Source organism: Ictalurus punctatus, chromosome 27 (genome assembly GCF_001660625.3).
Source record: "Ictalurus punctatus breed USDA103 chromosome 27, Coco_2.0, whole genome shotgun sequence".
In the NCBI taxonomy this organism is placed as follows: domain Eukaryota; kingdom Metazoa; phylum Chordata; class Actinopteri; order Siluriformes; family Ictaluridae; genus Ictalurus; species Ictalurus punctatus.
Window position 1 is genome coordinate 12,010,595 of NC_030442.2, and position 14,406 is coordinate 12,025,000.

Genomic DNA, 14,406 nt, shown 5'->3' on the forward strand with positions numbered 1-14,406 from the left:
TTAAATAAATTTATGTTCTTTATAGTTAGACTGCCAAAACTTATGTTCAGACATCCAGAAATCTGTGTTGGTTTGAGGAGATTTTTCACGTTTTATGTGTGTTGGAGTGGAAGGAGGTCAGTCTGTGTATCTTGCTAGTAGAGGACAAACTTCTCCCTGTAGCTCACCGGTGTCAGCAGGGGGCCAAACTGTTTTATACACGTTTTGACAGCCTTTGTCAGAGTTAAGCAAGACAGCACAGGTAAACAAATGGTCGTTAGTTTTGCCATCTTTCCCGCCTCCAAACTTGTCCTTTTCTAAATTGGACAGCAAATGTTGTTATTGATCCCGCTCCGCTGCTCCTCTTGAAATGACCCAAGAGCCGAACCCGTTGTTTATGGCCTGTGGTTGCATCTTTCCTCCCCCAGATATTTCTGTTCCCTAGTGACATCTTTCTATTTTATGGCTGTGTGTCCTTTCTCCTTTCTGTATCTATCGTTCATTTCTCTCTCTCTCTCTCTCTCTCTCTCTCTCTCTCTCTCTCTCTCTCTCTCTCTCTCTCTCTTGCTCTCTCACGCTCTCTCTCTCTCTCTCGCTTTAATCTTTAAGATAAATGAACAAGACATCCAGTACCAGGAGCAGCTTGGCCATGGAAATGGGGGAACCGTATACAAGTGAGTGCTCTTTACTATGAACACATTGTAATTGAAGCAAAATGACATGTACTGTATCTTGCTTAGTTATAATATTCTCATCTTCCCTACACTCCACACTCACTCAATAGTCTGGTGTCCACTCAGCCTGCTCAAAGCCTCTGACAGGCAGCTGGGGCTGGGATGATTATTTATTTTATAAAGTGAAGGTTGCCAAATGCGGGTAATATCGATTTTTGGCGCTAAGGAATGAAATTGATTCAGTTTGACTCCCGTGAAGCCAGTTTCTATTACCCGAATGATCTACTGCTACCAAACGGATAACATGACAGGACACCTATTCACTGCTGACTGCTATCAGCTGAAATACTTTATGATTGAGAACCTGAACTAATTTAGGTTGTTTTTGATGGATACTGTGAATAGTATAGATATGACCATTCATCATTCAGCTAAACTCATTTGATTGGAATAAAATGAAAATAATTCATGTCTGCTCTGTAATATGCAAGTGTATAAAATAAGATGGACACTATATATTAAGATGGGCAAAATTTGGGTATATATTCTGTAGGTTGTGGTATTTAAAGTCAAGACCTGATTGGGGATTATATCATGACATGACAATAAATCAGAAAGATGGTGGAAATTGTTCCAGTAGGATTCATATTTGTTTATTTAAAGAAAAGTCTATGCTGCAACCTGAGCTTCACAGAAAATCCGTCCATCCCATTATTGTCCCCAATAATAATAAACTAGTAACAACAATAAGAAGCTGGTATTTCTTGACCTGATTGACGTGGGCCTGCTGATCAGTATACTGAGCCAACTTCAGCTCCAGGACTCTTAAGAACTGGTTTGTTTTCAGTATGTGGAGATTAATTGTGGGTTGTTTTACGCTTAGGCGTCCGTTCATATCCGTGGTATTTACACACACGTCATTGAGAATACTCTCACAGGTTAATGTTTTGGCTATTTATTGAGGGCAAATGTAAATACGTTTGGTTGGTGTTTCATCTACTAACTGAAATTTGACAATGTAATTCAGAGTGTGTCACGGGAATAACAAGGCCATGTAGCCATATATCTACAAGCGCTGTCCTTGGTCACCTTTACTATACACATACACAGTCTGTCTGCGCTATGTAAAATAAACACTTCTGTAACCATCACACCACGCTACACTACAGTGCCTGGGGTATTCACTTAAATTGCTTTCCTTAAAAAAAGTAAATGTGTTCACCTAACCTGCTGTGCTTCCAGGTGTACTGTTATTTTGTGTCAGAGCATGCCTCTTGCTTACCCCCACACGTTTACAAAAATAAGACAATCCAGCTACGCCTCCAGGGTGTTTGAAAGTACATTTGGAAAACGGACGCAAGCTATCTTGCTTTGCATTTTATCATATGTCCTAGCCAACCTCCGTGTGCGAGTTCACCAGCTTGAATAGCCCTGAGTACCTGGCAACCCAGTGATGATGTGTGAACGGGCCGTGAACGGGCCATGATCTCGGCCTCGGCCTTTAAACCCCGGATCATGTTTATGAATGGTGGCCACTGACGATTAGACGGCAGTACAGGGTTATTGTTCTGCGATGTTGATCCAGTAATAGATCAATACGCACCCTGTGGTTTATTGCTGTGGTCCAGACTGTGCTGTGATCTCAGCCTGTTGTGATCGCCACTTTATTGGACAGTAAAGCCTAAGTGCTCTGAATCCTGTGGACTCTCGTGGTTCAAAAAAAAAAAAAAAAAGAGGAGCCATTCCTGACTAAACCGAACTGTGCACTAAAAATGTGCGTTAAAGACCTTTTAGGAGTCCTAATTTGTTCATTAGTCTATTTTTTTTTTTTTTTTTTTTTTTGTAGGTCATTTTCAATGAGTCATTACAGCCAGCACTGTGTGTAGTGGAAATGTGCAAGTGTGTATACGGTGTTTTATTGTCTGCTGTTTTATAGTTATAATAAAATGATATGGGGCAGTTCTGAGAAGAAATTCTACTTTTGTTTTTGTATTTTTATACACATTTTTCCTGGAAAAACGTCAAAAAAGTCCAAAGAATTTGAGGCTGATGTTTGGTTATGTTTATAACATTATATTCTTGTATATATTATTATACCATTTTCTTAATTATATAAAGAAGTACTAAAAATCAGCATCGATTGCATTGGTCAAAACCACTTTTAAATACTAAAATAAACCAAATTCTGATTTTACTCTCTGCATTCCTCAGTATGAGTACAGTACAGGTACGGCATTAATAATGAGAAATGTGCACTAGAATATTAGGGGAAGTGTTTTAGGAATGTTTTTAATGCATTGTAATATTCACACTGTTGAATTGCTGTTTAATGTATTGGACTGATTCTTAATTGAAAAATAATGGTGTCTGAATCAAATTAAAAACAAATTAATCATCAACTGAATAAAAAACTCATACTTTGAGAGAGTGGGTAGAGAGATGGAAATAATGTAAAGAATTTAGCTAAGTTTAAGGGAAAATATGACATTTGTGACATCTATATAACATAGGAATTAAGGGGGAGATATAAGATTCGGTGCAGAAATAAATATTTTAATTTTCCAATCAACTATTTGTTACCGTGAATAACAAGCCAGTCAGTGTTATGTGATCTATCTGTGTGTATTGAAAAATTGAGACCATGACCTCATGCTAATCTCATCATCATGCCCTCTGTCTCTCCTTCTACTCTGTGCAGTTTCTCTCTCCCTCTCTCCCTCTCTCTCTCTCTCTCTCTCTCTCTCTCTCTCTCTCTCTCTCTCTCTCTCTCTCTCTCTTTTCTCTCTGCTCTGCACTCTCTCTCTCTCTCTCTCTCTCTCTCTCTCTCTCTCTCTCTCTCTCTCTTTTCTCTCTGCTCTGCACTCTCTGCTCTCTCTGGCCGAGGTCAACACCTGGCCACGGGTCATCTCAGGTGAGCGAGGGAGTCAGAGATGGAGAGAGTGTATGGTCTGGTGCCTTCTGTAACCCAAACCTGTGTATGTGTGTTCGCATGGCTGCCACTGAGAGGCCCATGAATAGTACATGACGGAGCTTTCATTACAGCAGGCTCTGAAGTTTAAATAACACACTGTATAGAGACACGTTTACCGCGGTCAGGAGCAGTTCCCAACTGTCGCTACGGTTACGTTACCCTGACCTCGGACCTGTCAGCCTTCAATCATTCGTCCTATTGGGTGGCTGACAGAGGTCAAGGACAGAGACTAGATCTAGAGCAAGCAAGCAAAACCTTGTTATACGTTACCTATTACAGAATAATTGTGTACGCTGGTGAGTTGCGATGTGACGTCCTCTTTTGTTATGTTGTTTGGAATTAGGACATGGCTATATTTCAGCTTTAATATGCATAAAAAATTCCAGCCACATCACTTCCTGTTTACTAATTCAGTGTATTTCCTTTGCTCCTGGAATATTTCCCATATTGGTTAACTCTTGCCAAATTTAAGCATCAGTACCTTCATTAAACTACATTTAATTGCAGCTAGAAGGGAAACTATGTCGAGATGCTTTACGCAATTATAGATTGATTGCAAATGATATAAAAAATATTTTTTCTGCATGATGCTTTCAGACATCAGTTTGGGACTTGTCTTGTCTCCATTTAGATATAGAGTATAATTTCCTGGAATTGGCTCCATCATAACATTTCAAATGGCTTGTGTCCCCAAAAAACAAGTTCACGAGTGCACGCCAGAAGATGCGGTGGAGTCTTTCAAGGTAATGTCTACCCGCTCGGCGCTGACGGGTCAAGCTGGATTGAATGTCCCTGGTCTAAATGAGGCACGTTAGCCGGCCCGTCACATAGAAGTGTCATTAATTAAAGGGCTGTGGCATTTACAAGGTGTCTGGAGCAGAACCTAGATCAGCCATCTTTTCCACATTAATCACTCACATAATCGAATACGTATGCAAGCGTGTGCTAATTGCGTCAGAGAGGAAAGAAGAGACGATGGACAGAATGCTACGTACACACTGTTACTTTGTGTTCTTTACTTCCAGCAGCACACACAAGCATGTCTGTCTATATGTGTTCACTTTCTCTAACACACACCTGTTGATCACAACTTTGTATTCCTTCTCAATCCATTTCCTTCATACACAGCATCACCATACTCGTGTGTTTATGTAGTATATTTAAGTAATTGCTATGTTGTTAATCTGGCTCATAACGTAGAAGTGTGTACCTCATATATTACTGACTGACTACTGATTACTGATTATTACCAGAGCACATATTTATTCTATATATATTATGTTATACATGTAGACTTTCTGAACGATAAATGCTACTGATGGTGAATGTTTTCTTTCTTTCAGTATTAAAATTTTCTTTGTACAGGATTGACTAACTTATCTATGTGCAGTTACTATGTGTGACTGTAAAAAAAAAAACTGACACTCTCTCTTTTCTAATAGAGCGTACCATCTCCTGGGGAAGAGGGTTCTAGCAGTGAAGGTAAGAGGAGGCACAGCTTTATTTTACAGATGTGTATAAGCTCTCATAACAAGGAGGGAGAAGTGGTTCAAGAGTGGGTGTTTAATTTGCCCTGTGTGTGCATGCGTGTGTGTGTGTGTTTGTTTATAGAGTTATCCATGGCAGATAATGATAAATGACTGTTAACCTGCTGTTAATAGGGGCATACTAATTGGAGGGCAGAAGGAGTAAATGTAGCAGTCCATCACTCGACAGCTGAAGTTAAGCTCACTGAAGGCCCCGTGATCCTGACTGTCTCACATCTTTACTTTCTCCATCTCTGCACTTTCCTCTCTTTCTCGGTCTCATTTTCCCACTGTCTTTCTCTTTATCTTTCTTTCTGTCTGTCTGTTTCTCACTCTGTTTCTCTTTGTTCCTCTGTCATCTGTCTGCCTTTATGTCTGTCTCCCACTCTCTCTGTCTGTCTCTGTGTATGTTTCTGTCTGTCTGTCTGTTCCTCTCTTTCTCCTATCTGTCTATTTCTGTTTCTGTCTCTTGTCTTTCTCTCTGTCAGTCTATTCTTCTGTCTCTTTGTCTGTCTGTCTGTCTCTGTCTGTCTGTCTATTCCTCTCTGTCTGTCTCCCTGTCCTTCTTTTCTCTCTCTCTCTCTCTCTCTCTCTCTCTCTCTCTCTCTCTCTCTCTCTCTCTCTCTCTGTCTCTCTCGCCGTATCTCCTGTCTTGCTGCTATGTTCCATCTCTCGTCTTTCGGCGTGTACTCTGATCTTTGGCTGGCGTGGCCCAGTTCTCTGCTGTGCTGTGTACTGCTGAAGCGGGAATGCCTAGCTGCCGTAAACGATCTCTCTCCACTGAGGGGTAACGGCACGGCCTCAGCCTTACTGCCTTACCTGTAATCAATTATTTCAATGGGAGGATGCTGATCTAACCTTAACTAAAGAAGCATTTTAGCTAATCTGAGGCTACATTACATGTGTTTTTCCACTCTGTTGAGCCAAGGAAGAGGGAGCGAGAAAGTGATCGAGTGGGAGAGATAGCGGCCGATAGATACACTTCAGTATTGGTGTTAAACTACTGACTATTCAGCAGTGCTATTCCACGTTTTATTTCCTGTCTGTGTTTAAGATCTTTCCAGAAAGCACTCTTTTGTTATACAACTACTGAATACAGAGGAATTTGATATTTATTTTAAAATGTTTCAAGAGTATATGTTAGCTGATTTTGTGGCTATGTGTATAAAACAGAAGAGTCTTATTGTAAAGAAGCCTATGTATTATGTGCATTGTAGGTCATTCCTCTTGATATCACAGCGGAACTGCAGAAACAGATCATGTCTGAACTGGAGATCCTTTACAAGGTCAGAATCTTTTTCCTCTCTAATATATATTCTCTCTCTCTCTCTCACACACACACTACCCTCCAAAAGTATTGGAAAGGAAGAGCCAATCAACTTGGAACGTGGCAGCAGACCACCCAATTTTTAGGTGAGCAAAAGTATAGGAACAGATACTCTTCGAGAAATATACAGTAAATAACATTTAATATTTGGTTGCATATCCCTTGTGTGTAATAACTGCTTCAGGCCAGTGACCCACTGTTATCACCAAACTGTTGCATTCTTCTATTGTGATGATTTGTGCTGTGACTTCTTTCAGTTGGTGATTGTTTAGGCAGTGTGTTTTGGGTCACTGCATGATGAAGTTCCTCCCAATTAATTTGGATGCATTTCTCTGTAAGTTGATTCTGCAGACTTCTGAATTCATTCTGCTGCTACCATCACGAATTACATCAATAAAGATTAATGAGCATGATCCAGAAGCAGCCATGCAAGCCCAAGCTATGACACTACCTCCACCATGCTTGACCGATGAGCTCGTATATAATTTGGATCATGAGTAGAGCCTTTCTTTCTCCATATTTCGGCCTGTCCATCACTTTGGTAGAGGTTAATCATGGTTCCAGAACTTTTGTGGCTCATCTATTTATTTCTTTACAAATTCCACTCTGGCTTTCTTCTATTTTTACTGCTGATGAGTGCTTTGCATCTTGTGGTATGGCCTCTATATATCTGCACTTGAAGTCTTCTTCCTCAGTCTTCAACCGCTGCTGTTTTCCTGGGCTGACCTGTTCGATGTCTGGTTGTTTGTACACCAGTGGTTTCTTTCTTTTTCAGGATGTTCCAAATTGTTGTACTGTCTATGCCCAATGCTTGTGTGATTGTTCTGATTGATTTTCCCATAGACATCTCTCTGTTCTTCATGTTGGTTTATTGTTTTTTAACAAGAAGGCAGTATTCACAGGTACAACCCAGGGCTTAAACCAAGAGTAGACATTCAGAGCTGTTCATTGTATAAACAATTAATCTACCAGGGCATACCTGGGCAACAAGAAACACCTGTCAGTCACATGCTCCTATATACTCCAATATCCAAAATATTTTTGATCACTTGAATACTGGGTGGGTTCAAACAAAAGGTGCCATGTTCCAAGTTGTTTCACACATCTACATCTACATGTAAATGAAGCAAAAAACAAAAGAATTAGCCTTGCCATTCCAATATTTTAACAGGGGACTGTATATATTTCTCTTTCTCAGTTTCTGTGATGTAAGTTTTTTTTAAAATACTTCAACGTCTGATCATGAGGGTTTCATCTTGTCTGATGCATTATTTCTTTGGTTTACAGTGTGACTCGCCATACATCATAAAGTTCTACAGTGCTTTCTTTGTGGAGAACCGAATATCTATATGCACTGAGTTTATGGATGGTAAGTTTAATTTAATCAATAGTTAGATTGTGTGTATATTGACGAGACACAGCTCTTCGGTTATGTATATTGTTGCTTGTAATTGAGTAAATTATTTTTACATAATTTATGTGGATGCGCCTTTTTTAAATGCATGTATGTTTCTGTCTGTAGGTGGGTCTCTGGATGTGTACAGGAGGATTCCAGAGCATGTCCTGGGCCGGATTGCTGTAGCAGTGAGTCTCTTCTTTATTATTTTTATTAATGCTCTCTGGGACTCCTGGCCTGGTCTGTTGGAAGCACTCCGTAACCCTGTACACTTCTCAGGCTCTTTTCTTGGTAAACTGGTGATCATTAAAAATAATTGCATGGCTTGAATTTGCCTGAAAGAACTTGATGGTCTGTTAAGTGTTGTGACAGTTTCTTAAAATTAGTTTTTTACTTTGATCAATCTAAAAAGAGACATGTTTTGTAAAGTTGATAAAATGTGCTGTAATTGTGGATCTAAATGCTTGTCTAGGTGGTGAAAGGACTGACGTATTTGTGGAGCCTGAAGATTTTGCATAGAGGTGAGCAATTTGAGTCTCTTCTCAAATTTGAATATTTGACTATTCTGATATCTCTAAGAGTTAATGGACTTTCAGTTGAACCATATTTAATCTTGCATCATTTTTCCACCGCAGTTAAACGTTGTTTTTGATGGTGCTGCATGTGTTTGTATCTGACAGACGCAATATAGAGAAGTAATGAACAGAACTCTTAAACGCCGAGCCCAAGCTTTACTAAATGATGTCGTCTTTACTGAATGGCAGCTCAATATTTCAGCCTGTAGCCCTGCTGCTGCAGCGCAGACTCTGACATTGGTTCAAATTCAGACTTCTTGAAAGTTCGAACTGCCACAGAGTTTTGGAAGACTAATATTTATACGATCCCATTGGAAATGGAGGTTTATATTGGTCTGTAAGTACATCTATCTACATGGAATATTTATTAAACCAGTAACAGAAATAAAAGTGAAAGCAGTGACTGGTGTGGAAAGCATTGAGGATCAGTTGAGGTTTTGCTTCTGGTGTAACATGGGCTTAATTGCTACCCTGAAGTACCCTGTTGCAGTTTAAGACTTGTAATGGAATTATTCTGCACATTATTGGAAAGTGTATTGCCTCTTGGTCCCATATCATATCTCGTGGCCCACATGAGAGTATAAGAACACCCGCCGTCCAATGCACACCATGAGTGCTGCTCTCTGCATCAAATTATTTCCAGATGAGGCTTTTCTTTTTCATATTTTTTCACTGCTTTTTATATGGACGTTCTGCATAACGAATAACCAAATGGCGATTTCAGAGGATTACCGGGTATTCGAATATCTGTGCACATCACTAGGCCGTTCACTGTACTACTAGACATTTCAAATGACCTGATTGACTAAAAACTGTCTCTAAGGTTCATTATTTTACAAAATAAAGTCAAATAAAGTGAGTAATAGACAGTGTCTGGCTTCTGTGCAGATGTGAAGCCTTCCAACATGCTCGTTAACACAAGAGGTCAAGTAAAACTGTGTGACTTTGGAGTCAGCACACAAGTACGTCCTGCTCTTTTAACTGAACTGTGTCTTCATATGTGTGTGTGTGTGTGTGTGTGTGAGAGAGAGAGAGAGAGAGAGAGAGAGAGAGAGAGAGAGAGAGAGAAAGAAAGCCTATTTTCAGGCATGTTCCAATCAGATATGCATTGTCCTATCAGGCGTGATCTCTTCATTCTCTTCTTTCATTGTTGCCTGTCAGTCCTGTGTTCCCATTGGGGATCAGTCTCTTCACTCTCTAACCCCATCTTCATCACTCATGTGTCTCTCAGCTCTCTAATTACTACACTGACCACAGGTGCATTTAAATTTAGTGTGAGCGTGTGTGTGGTGACAATAACCGCATCTTCTACCCCATCTTGAAAACACACACACACGCGTCTAACAATTAAACCCACACACTTCACCTTTAATTAGTATTCATACAGCGTGTGCCTGACCTACAGTTGAGGTGTTGGTGTGCATACGTGTGTGTGTGTGTGTGTGTGTGTGTGTGTGTGTGTGTGTGTGTGTGCGTGCGTGTATGTGTGTGTGCACTTCTCCTCCTATAATCATACAAACATGGGTCTGAGTTTTTGCTGAGTTAGATCATCATTGACAAAATTGCTGTGTTTCTGCTCTTCTCTGCAGCTGGTAAACTCTATCGCCAAAACCTATGTCGGAACCAATGCATATATGGCGGTAAGTGATCTCTCAATGAGGAATTGAGTCTTCTTTCAGTTTTATAACCTTGTAAGCAAGCTATTCAGATGAGGCTGGGCTTCAGATGAAGACCTTGAGAGATGAAATGAACAGTTCAAGCATTCACGGTGTCCGAAAGAGGCATCGTTTATACCTGTGACATTTTTACGGAATGTCTTTATCATCATAGCAGCATTGAACTTTGCGAAGTTAGATACTGTAATTGAGTTTCAGTGATCCCAGTGGTTATATGTAACGGTATAAACGTTTATTTGAAAAGGTTTCAGTGGTTCACAGCTTTCAAAAGGGTGACTGTGATGTTAAACGCTGATCCTAGCCAAACACACACATTACTCTCCGTCTGCTCTTTATTAGCAACCCAGCAGGGTGCGTGTGTGGAATAAGGGATATGATTTGTAAATTAAATGATATCATGTCCTCTCTCAGTTGTTCTCCCTGAGGTCTGGCACACAAGTGTTCAGTAATGAAGTTTATTCAGGTTGCAGCTGTTCTATCCGTGATTAGGTCAGTATGGCATATTAGAGTGTGAAAGGCCACTGAGAGCTCTGTATCGCAGAACTACAAGGAATTTGATATAAATCTCTCACTCAACATACAGCATGCAATGGATATACATCTTACATCTTAGTGTACAGTGCCTCCTAAGAGTTGCAATTTGATCAGATTCACATACAGATAGGTGCATTTGTAGATGTATCATATGCAGTCAAACGCGAATACGTTATTCAGAATGAACCGATAATGTGTCCTTAAAAGGTACAAATATGAATAGGACAAGCACAAGTGAGCAATCGGATATAAAGCTTGAGCGACAAACAAAGACACCATGCATTTACTGTTCGTTCATTCATCCTTAGTAACTGCCTGGTCCAGGTTGTGGTATTTTTTAATTAGGCTACTCATACAGACAGTTAAATCAAACTACTGGTCCATCTAGTTGAATTAGACTATGCTGACAGTGCTGACATTTCCAGTTATCCCAAACAACAAAGCCTTCTGGTTTAGACCATGCCCACTTCTGGTTTAAATACAAATATGGATATTTGGAGCACTAAACAGATGTAGATACAGATACTGCCATTATGTTACACCACTACAATGCAAGATTTGTCCTGGACTGCCACAAGAACCTGAGGAGTAGACCGTTCTCCATACAGCAGTGACAACGACATGGTAATGTACGTATCAGGTGTAGCGCCAATGTTGGAGATTTTAAACACTATGTTTTTGGGCCACTTTATTAGGCAAGTCCTCCATTGATGAACAGGGTAGTGTGGGGCTGATAAACTACAGCAACAGATGCATTACAGTCACTTATATGGTTGGTTTATCTGATAAAACAACCATTCAGTTTAGATATCAGGTAATTGTACTTAATACACACCAGTTTCCCCACACCCAAAATGGCCAACAAATTAAATGACATTTTGTTCTAATATATTATGTTCATGTGTGTGTTTTTCAGCCAGAGAGAATATCAGGGGAACAATACGGAATTCATTCAGATGTATGGAGTTTAGGAATCTCTTTCATGGAGGTAAAGCCTTCTCTCTTTTTTTTTTTTTTTTTTTTGGTCATTATATGTACTGTAAAATCAGCAAAAAAGAAATGTCCTCTCACATTCAACTACTTTTATTTCCTGCAAATTTCTTAGCATGTGTAAATATTTGTATTAACATAAAAAGATTCAACATCGGAGACTTTAACTGAACAAGTTTCACAGACATTTATTGAACAAAAATGGAATAATGAGTCCCTGAACAAAGCGGGGGGTCAGTATTAAAAGTAACAGTGAGTATCTGGTGGCCTCCAGCTGCTTTAAGTACTACAGTGCATCTCATCCTCATGGACTGCACCAGATTTGTCAGTTCTTGCTGAGAGATGTTAGTCCACTCTTCCACCAAGGCATTTGCAAGTTCTCCATCACGTCTGAGGGACACACACGGTTACATGTCATTTTCCACTGCGAGGACGATCAGCTGTCCTTCCTGTCTCCGTGTAGCACTGTCTTAGGCGTCTTACATTACAGACATTGCAGTTTATTGCTCTGGACACATCTGCAGTCCTCATGTCTCCCTGCAGCAGGCCTATGGCATGTTCACGCAGGTGAGCAGGAACCTAGCCATCTTTCTTCTGGTGTTTTTCAGAGTCAGTAGAAAGGTCTCTTTAGTGTCCTAAGTTATTATAACTGTGACCTTAATCGCCTAACGCCTGTAAACTGTTTGTGTCTTAAGGACTGTTCCACAGGTGTATGTGTAATAATTGTTTATGGTTCATTGAACAAGCATGAAAAACATTGTTGAACCCTTTTCAATAAAGATCTGTAAAGCTTATTTGGACTTTCAAAATTATCTTTAAAATTCAGTCTCCTGAAAAAGGGGCGTTTCTTTTTTTTGCTGAGTTTATATAGTTCACAGAACAGCTCATGCTCTCTGCTGATCTCAGAATTTGTCTTGAATTTAGATTGTTACAGTTCATGCATTTATAGTACCATCACAACAATGTCACAGTTTGAATACTATTCATAATTTTCGTAATAATATATATGTATTTTAAAACATTTGTTTAAGATCCCACATTCAGTTTTTGTCTCCTAATATCCTCGAGGTCTGTTGGAAAAATTGCACTTTTTTTTTTTTTTTTTTAATGCATCTTTTAATATATGTAGTTAAAAACCCTAAACTATGTGTGCTAGAGGTGATATTGCATGTCAGGAGAGCAATTTCTAACAGACATTACCGGAGTCATGCTGCTAGCTGAAGCTGATCTGCAATGCCATTATTTTATACCCTACATAGTGCACATAGTGAATAGGTGAATAAGAAGCCATTTGGGATTCTGCTCAATGATGCAAATTATTCATGAATGAAGTTAAGTTGGATGGCAAACCTTTAGTTGTATCCTGGGAAAATAATAATATAAAGGGTAGCTCAATATGTGAGAGAGAAATTGCTGTTAGTTGATAAATAAAATCAAATAAAAATTATGATATTCCCTCTACATATATTTCCTTGCTTAGGATGGTGACAGTACATTTACATTAAAATGTATTCATTTAGCAGATGCTTTTATCCAAAGCGACTTCCCAATGACAGTAATAGTAATAAAAAAAATAATGCTTTTTAAAAATAAGTTTAAACCATATGTGTTTTACAATGATTTTCTCAAATCAGGTGGTGCTGGTTAATTTTCTATAACAGCACAGCTCTGACAGTAGTCCTGACTTTATCATTTCTATAGTAAGTGTTCTTGTATGGCAGATGCGCCATGCAATCTAAGCCTAATCATAAACAGATTTTTTATTTAAGTGTGTTGTTATTTAACAAAGAAAAAAACATCATCTTTGATATGATGAAGGAGATGTTTATTAAACGCTTCTGGACGGCGTCTCAGGTGTCAGCGCTTTGTAACAGTCAGTTACAAAGTTTTCCGACTTCAGAGTCTTCAGGACCGAGGTGTTTACACTTCCAGTTTTCTCTGTACCAAGAGAGGGAGAAGCGTTCCACAACATTACATGTAAATATAGGCTGCTACAAAGCATGATGTGTCGTTTTTTAATAAAATAAAAGGTGGAATTGTGGGCAAGTTGCTGTGGTGTGCTTCTGCATACAGCGGTAATCCAGTAAACCTCTGCGGCAGGTCGGGTCGCGTCACACCCGATCCATCAGGTGTTATTCGTGACACAGCATTGCATCGCTGCAGAACCTTTTTAAAGTGAGAAACACAACATATTTACAGTTTGATTATTTTTCTCATCCCTATTCAAAGCATGAAGCTTTTAATACAAGCACCAAACACACACTTCAGGCAGTTTACACAATAGAAACATCTGTGGTGTGTGTGTCAGCATGGTTAAGCTCAAGATTGTTTTGGGTGTGCGAGCATGTGTTACAATTCATTGCTGCTATGAACTTTAGTGTGTGTGTGTGTGTGTGTGTGTGTGTGTGTCTGTTAGCTAAGAGATATTAATAGTCCCTGCAGGCAGCCTGTCCAAACAGATGTTGGCCTACAGCTATGCATGGATCACACTCAGAATCTCCCACTGACTGCAGTAAAGACCTATGCGCGCGCACACACACGCGCACACACACACACACGCACACACACACACGCATGCATGCATGCATGCGCACAGTTCCTCTTTTCACTCATTGTCTCCTTCACTACTGGAGCCCCCACGCACCCATCTATTGCAGATGTGCATAACTATTTAAAATTTTAAACAGAAAAATGGATCTATAGTGTGTGTGTGCAATAGAATTTGAGGAAAGCTGTTTACTTAAACCTGTATCGATTA

General features: G+C 39.6%; 1 protein-coding gene across 5 annotated transcripts in view; it reads left to right on the forward strand.

The window, feature by feature from the left end:
• The window catches only part of map2k5 (mitogen-activated protein kinase kinase 5), a 64,555-nt gene that overhangs the window by 17,187 nt on the left and 32,962 nt on the right, over positions 1-14,406 (forward strand). For all 5 annotated transcript variants that reach the window (XR_001810945.2, XM_017459171.2, XM_017459173.2 and 2 more), the window contains exons 8-16: positions 589-653; positions 5,067-5,106; positions 6,368-6,436; positions 7,765-7,846; positions 8,000-8,061; positions 8,346-8,394; positions 9,337-9,410; positions 10,038-10,088; positions 11,575-11,646. Coding sequence is in view for 4 of the 5 variants with exons in the window: in XM_017459171.2 (XP_017314660.1) it covers positions 589-653; positions 5,067-5,106; positions 6,368-6,436; positions 7,765-7,846; positions 8,000-8,061; positions 8,346-8,394; positions 9,337-9,410; positions 10,038-10,088; positions 11,575-11,646 (564 nt within the window). In the remaining variant the exon portion in view is untranslated. The remainder of the gene's footprint in view (positions 1-588; positions 654-5,066; positions 5,107-6,367; positions 6,437-7,764; positions 7,847-7,999; positions 8,062-8,345; positions 8,395-9,336; positions 9,411-10,037; positions 10,089-11,574; positions 11,647-14,406) is intronic.